Below are 6,310 nucleotides of genomic sequence, written 5' to 3'. Positions count from 1 at the left end.
GCCCTCACCTGCTTTCTGGGTGATTCCACGCCACAGGGAGGCTTCCTGGGGGACAGGGGACTGCACCTGCTTATGTGACCAAAGACTCGTGACAGTGAGGCTCACCCTTGACCATTCATCTCCCGGGGAAGATGGGATGCAAGGGGGACCTGGGATCCTGGCCTGGGGGGACCATCCATCTGTCCACCCCGGTATTCGAGGTGTACCCGTGCACGGGCGGAAATCAAGGCTCCTTTCTCTGCAGGCTGCCCTGGCCGCAGGAGAAATCCAGAGAGGCCTGTGACACATCCAGGCGCCCTCGTGAGTGGCCACCTGACCACACACCTTCCCCAGCCAGTGGGTTTCTGGTCAAGTAAAAAGTTTTAATTCTGAATAGAAAAGGTTACATGGATTCTACAGCGGTAACTCCCTGGGTCATTGTCATGTCCCTGAAATTACATGGAAATAAACTATGAAAATGCGACTCCCTTCCCAAACTGGTTATGTCTAACACAGGCCCCGCGTCCTTGCTTCTCCGGCCTTGGTGTCAGTAAGGCTTGAAGACGGGAATGAGAACACTGTCGGCAGAGAAAGGGTTTCTACTTTGACACTGAAACACACAAGAGCCATCTTCATTTTAAAAGAAAACCCCTGAAACCCACTACCGCCTTCTCTCTGTTGCCAAAACTTGGGCTCAAAATTTAGCAGGCTGCCTCCTGGAGCAGATCACCATTGCTAAAAATAGCAGGAGAGGGGTCGCGTTTTCTAGGGAGGAATCAGTGAAGACCCAGCGCTGGAGGGAGCAAAGGGAAGAAACCAGCCTAGCACACCGGTCGTGAAAGGCTAAGTGAAAAAAGAAGTCATCTGGGAAAATATTATATTATAAACACATCTAATAATCTGTACACACTCATATACATCCCAAAGAGAAGCCTTACAAGGAATTCCATCTCTTTTCAAAAGAAGGCTTCACTATGATAAAGCATTCCTATGGTGGGAAGTAACTACAATGAAATAATTTAATAATTTCGCTTATACTCTATCTGCGTTCACTACATAATAACATCTATGCTAATGGGGGGGGCCAATGGGTGTGGCTGGATTAGAACAGTAATGCGTTCTTCAAAAATAGGAAGGACTTTTCTTCTTCCCCCTGTATTCACATTTAAAATAACCACACGGTGATGAAACAGAATTAAAAAGTGGGTGGAGGGATTACAGACCTGTCCTCAAGGTTCCCAGGCCGGTGGCTTGTGCACCTGTTATCCTGGGAAACAGCCGGATTCCACCAAGCTGTGTCCAGGTGAGAAATGCCCGTGAAACACTGACCCACGTAAAAACTGTGTAAAGCTTTATTTTTTTCCCCCTACCTACTTTTTTTCCTTTTTTTAAAAAGTGAAAGAAGAGGAAAAACTGTTACAAAATAGAAGGTTTCATATATGAGAGCAAGGGACTTCCCCAGGGGTGGCCAGGGGAGTGTGGTCCTCTGTTTTGGTGCTGCCAGTCCTGTGCTATCCTTCAAGGGGACACCCTGCGTCCCCATCCTACCGCCAAGGGGCTCAAGGCACAGTTGCCCCCTTTTTTTAACCGAAGGTGTAGCCATCTGGCTGATTATGTTTGGCCACCATGCTGGAGGTGGCTGAAGTCTGAAGCAGCCAGAAACCACGATGACTGCAAATCGGGTGATGTACTAAAATGATGGGCCTGGCCACCAGGTAAAAAAAAAAAGTCTTAGGGAGTCTCATGAGTCAGTCTGTGCCCCCACGTTGGCAGTGGTGGTCAGGGTGGACCTTTGCAAAGCGCCAGGGTCTGGGATTTGGAGAGTCCCCCATGTCTGAACACAGCGCTTCCTTGCAGTTAGCAAAAGCAGTGTCGGATAGCAATCATGCTTTCAGTAATGAGCAATCACATGCCTCTTCCCCCCCAATATGCTTGCTTTTTCTCCCCTTTCTTGATTTTAATAAGCAAATGGTACCACCATCTTATTCTGATGTGCTCCTTTTTAAAAGCTGTATATCACATTAATAGAAGTGTTTACTGCTGGGAATATTTCCCATGTACAATGATCTGTAACCCTCTTGTCTCAACTAGTTGCATATTATTAGTTCACATCCAGTTCAATTTATAAATTAACAGAGGTGCCATTTGTCTGTACAAAAATCAATGCATATTTATGAACTTCTTTTATTCAAATAGATTTTCAACACATCTCGTCTAAAGACAGAATACAGAGGCCTGCGTGACTTGGGCCGTGTGGGCCCCGGAGTGACTGAGACCCAAGACACCAACCTTGGCAGAAGGACACAAAATATCTCTCTGGTTTGGGCCAAGAAAAAAAAAAAAAGCCTTTTACATGTTTACTGAGTTTACTAAATGTGCTTGAAATGTCGTGGTTAGTGGAATTCGTGGTTTCCTTTTGAAATTCCAAGTCATTCTTATTTATTTTTTTTCATTTTGTTTTTGCACCAAGGAGACTGCAGTCAAATAATACTCAGCAACTGATTTCCTCTCTTTGGACTGAAAAATTAAACAGATACTAAATTATGACAGTGAATTTAGAAAGGAGGGCTCCAAGGGCTTGAGAGAACATGTCTGGGATAATACGCGGCTTCTCAGAGTATTGCGATCACATCGTGGCAATCACCCGAGCGTGCTGTGTAACTACCTCCGCCGCTAATACGCTTTCTTCCCGGTGATGAGTAATCATGTTCTATTAAGCAGCGGTAATGCTGGAAGAACTCAACTACACGAGCGTAATGAAGCCAGTATCCTCTCTGGACAGATTAGCTACAACTGATTTGACACATACCATCATAGGGGCTTCAAACCTGACAAACTCTGCTTGCTTCTGATTTATGCCGTCAAGCTCCTCGGAGAAGAGATGAAATCCAAGTGTTCCGTTTGGTAGAGGTGAAATGTACTGATGTGCTTAACTGCCAGTTAAGGAGAGTCACCCCCTTTCTGCCGGCTGCGCCGCCCTCCCTCCCCCCGCGCCCCCCCCCCCGCCCCTTGTGCCCTGCTTTTTCTCGGCCGCCGGATGGACCACGGTCCCGACGCCGCTGTGCTACCATCAAGAACCCAGGCCCTCCGCCGCTCCTGTGTTGTTGATCGGCGGGGAGTCTATGCAAAGGAATCGACGCTGCAGCCTCTTCGCGCCCCTCGAGGGCCGTCTGGGTTTTGTGATTTCGCTGGGGGTGAGGTGGGGGGTGGGGGCGTGGGTAGGTGCGTGGCTGGGGACCACCGGGAGGAGTGGGGGGACCCGACGGGACTCACGTGGGTGACTCCCCAAGGCGCGCGTGGGAGGCTGCGGGCACACCGCGGTCCTCAGATGACGGTGGGCACCCTCCCGCCGCTGTTGTTGCGGTTAGTGTTCTTCCTGGACAGGTTGGGGGTGGCCATGAGCGCGAAGCGCTCGTCGGGGCAGCCGTACTGCAGCAGGACTTCGGTGCACTCCTGGCTGGAGGCCTGCCGCGCGTAGGCCAACGCCGTGTTCCCATGTGCGTCGCGGGCCATCACGTCCACCCCGTACTGCGGAGGCAACAGAGGCGTGTTAGGGTCGCGGGAGCGAGGGGACCGGGCGGTGGGCAGGTGGGTGGGGTCCACCCCGTGTGTGCGTGCGCACAGCTGGGCGGATACAGCGCCGGAGATGCGGCGATGCGCTGGAGGAGGGCTGGGGAGGCCATTGCCCAGTGTCGCTGGCACAGCCTGGCAGCCCGCCCTCCTCGCCCAGGTGTATTCTTTTAAGGAAACAATGTGTTTTCTGCATCTAAAGCCCTTCCCCTGTGCAACAGAAACGGACCAAGGATAATTCTAGTTTTGCTATTTCTCTTTTGACTTTCCCATTGTAAACACACAAGAAGATCACTCTTAGCATCTCAGAGGCAATTCATTTCCATTGTAGGAAATATGTAAGGAATACCTAAGAGCACAAGAAGGAAAAAAAATCACTTATAATCCTGCTATTCAGAGATAATCTTGGTTAATATCTCAGTGATTTCCTTCTAATGGTTTTCCTTTGAATCTAAATGCATATATGGGTAACTGAGATTAAACTGCCACAAATTATCTGTATCTTTCTTTTTTCTTTTTTTTTTACTGAACACAGTTGCGCTCTGGTCATTTTCTCAGGTCATTGAAAATAATTCCTACACATGACACCTAAGAGCCACACAGTATTCCTCCCCATGAGCATAATTCAGTTCCTCTGTCATCGGTGGCTACACATTTTGTGGTAAAGTTTCCATTGGTGTAAACAGTGCTGTGATGTATGTCCTCATGTTGACTCTATCTCAGGATCTCTGAGGGTCAAGAGTGAGGACTAGAAGGGGAAATACGAGATTAAATTACATCAGTGTTTTTAAGCTTCCGGGTCTTGAGAAAGGGTGGACTGATGATCACTTCTTCCACCACAATGGATGAGAGTCTCATCTCTTGTCTTCAGGAAGCGTTAGCATGAAAGGGACTCTTGGCCAACGTGAGGGGGAAAGATGGCATGCGGTTTGTTAATGGAACGAACTGCCTTCTCCCCTCCAACTTCTTATGTTGAAGTCTTAACCCCTAATACTTAAGAATGTGCCTGTGGTTGGAGACAGCATTTTTAAAGAGATAATTAAGGTTAACTGAGGTCATATGGGTAATGCTTTAATCCAGTATGACCGATGTCCTTATAAGAAAAGAAAGAGACACCAGGGATGCTCACACAGAGGAAAGGGCCTGCAAGGACACAGTGAGAAGTCAGCTGTCTGCAAGCCAAGGGAGAGGCCTCAAGGAAGAAAGGCCCTGCTGTCACCTTGACCTTGGACTTCTGGCCTCTAGAACCGTGAGAAAATAAAGTTCTGCTGTTTGAGCCCCCTCGTCAGTGGTATTTTGTCACGGCAGTCCCGGCAGACTCATATGCAATTGCTTTTATAACAGGAAGCTCAACACTGAGTGCTTCTGATACCTCTGCATCTAATTCTCCCATCACACCCCTCCCAAGAGTCAGGGAGATTATGTAGAATGTAGCATCCTTCTAGGCTGTGCTGGACAAACCATGCCCTGCCCTGAGGGTGGGAGGAGAAGAGCCCCCCCGTTTCTGGACAGGGCCCCACTACTATGAGCACACAGCTCCCCTTCCTGCCCAGGGGCCCTCTCCGTCCAGCTTTCTGCCATCCGTGGAGTGGGGGGCCTCCCCTGGCCGAGGACCCCAAAGGTGTGCAGGAAGCTGCTGTGCAGACTGAGTGGGCTTCTTGGAAGCAGCTCCTGGCTGCCACCATCACGTTCTCCCTTTCTCCTCCCTATTCCAGCTGCATGGCAAATGCCTCAATAGAAATTTTAAAAGATAAACCTTTCGTAGTAGAAATTAATCAGAAGAAGCCCTCCGACAAACTCCACCACGTCAAATCTCAAGGTGGAGGGTCCAACAGTTCTGTTTCAGGTGAATGAAAAACCCAAAGGGGTGGTAATGGGACAACCACACCAACTGTTGCATTTATATCCTCCCTCTCCACCCCTCCACCCTCCAAAATGATGGGAGTTGCTCGTAAAAGGAACAACAGGGTCATCACCAACCAAGTTTGACCCGAGGGGCCCACTGCAAAGATGAACTTGGTAGAAACTGCAGCAAGTGCTGTGCAGAGTGGAGCACTCTGCCTGCACAGGGGGAGCACGCCCCCCTGAGTTCATTCCTCCCTTTTAAATTGGTGGTTTTGCGTGGTCCCTCACACGGGTGGGCTGAAAGGCAGGGGGCCCACCCCACACCTAAATCCTAACCGCCCGATTCCTAGTATTTCCCACTTTTCAGGTGGGTGCCCACAGCCTTCCCCCTGGGAGCAGCACAAAGGACCCGCTGCGCCTGGGCTCCCCGGTGGGCGCGTGGGCCACCTACCCAGATGAGCAGCTGGGCCAGGACCACGTTGCCCTTCCGGCAGGCCAGGTGCAGCGCCGTCCGGCCGTCCGCCTCCCCGCAGGTCTCGTTCACCTCGTCCCGGGAGCCATGCGCCAGCAGCAGAATGACCGTCCGCAGGTCCTCATCAGCGGTGGCCCGCAGCAGGTGCTGGCCCAGGGACAGCTCCGTGCAGGGCAGTGGGGCCAGGAAGAGCTTCTGCTCATACTTGGCCCGGATCCACCGTTCCTTCTCTTCCCTGCAAGAGCCACCAGACGGGTGCGGTCACAATCCCTGGGAGGAGGGTGAGGACAGAGGCGACCCCTCTGCTCCGCCACTAGCCTGTGTGGTGCGTGCCCAGGAGGCCATCAGGGGAGAGGGGACGGCGGAGACGAGTGTGCTCACTGGCACCAGGAAGCCCCCCCAGGAAAGCCTGCCCTGCAGCGTACAAAGTGGGTCCCCACCTGG

The 6,310-nt window shown here is 51.1% G+C and overlaps 1 protein-coding gene across 5 annotated transcripts in view; it reads right to left on the bottom strand.

Annotated features, from left to right (window-relative positions):
* Positions 1-2,149: 2,149 nt before the first annotated feature.
* AGAP1 (ArfGAP with GTPase domain, ankyrin repeat and PH domain 1) overlaps positions 2,150-6,310 on the bottom strand; it is a 568,365-nt gene continuing 564,204 nt past the window's right edge. For all 5 annotated transcript variants that reach the window (XM_081494022.1, XM_081494021.1, XM_081494020.1 and 2 more), the window contains 2 exons: positions 5,846-6,101; positions 2,150-3,507 (listed from right to left, as the gene is read on the bottom strand). In XM_081494022.1, coding sequence (XP_081350148.1) covers positions 3,304-3,507; positions 5,846-6,101 — 460 coding nt within the window. In that variant the 3' untranslated portion in view covers positions 2,150-3,303. The remainder of the gene's footprint in view (positions 3,508-5,845; positions 6,102-6,310) is intronic.

This window comes from Giraffa tippelskirchi, chromosome 5 (genome assembly GCF_054371585.1).
Source record: "Giraffa tippelskirchi isolate mGirTip1 chromosome 5, T2T-mGirTip1v1.2.pri, whole genome shotgun sequence".
Lineage (NCBI taxonomy): Eukaryota > Metazoa > Chordata > Mammalia > Artiodactyla > Giraffidae > Giraffa > Giraffa tippelskirchi.
Note: the sequence above shows the minus strand (reverse complement) of the source record. Positions and strands in the feature narration are given on the sequence as shown.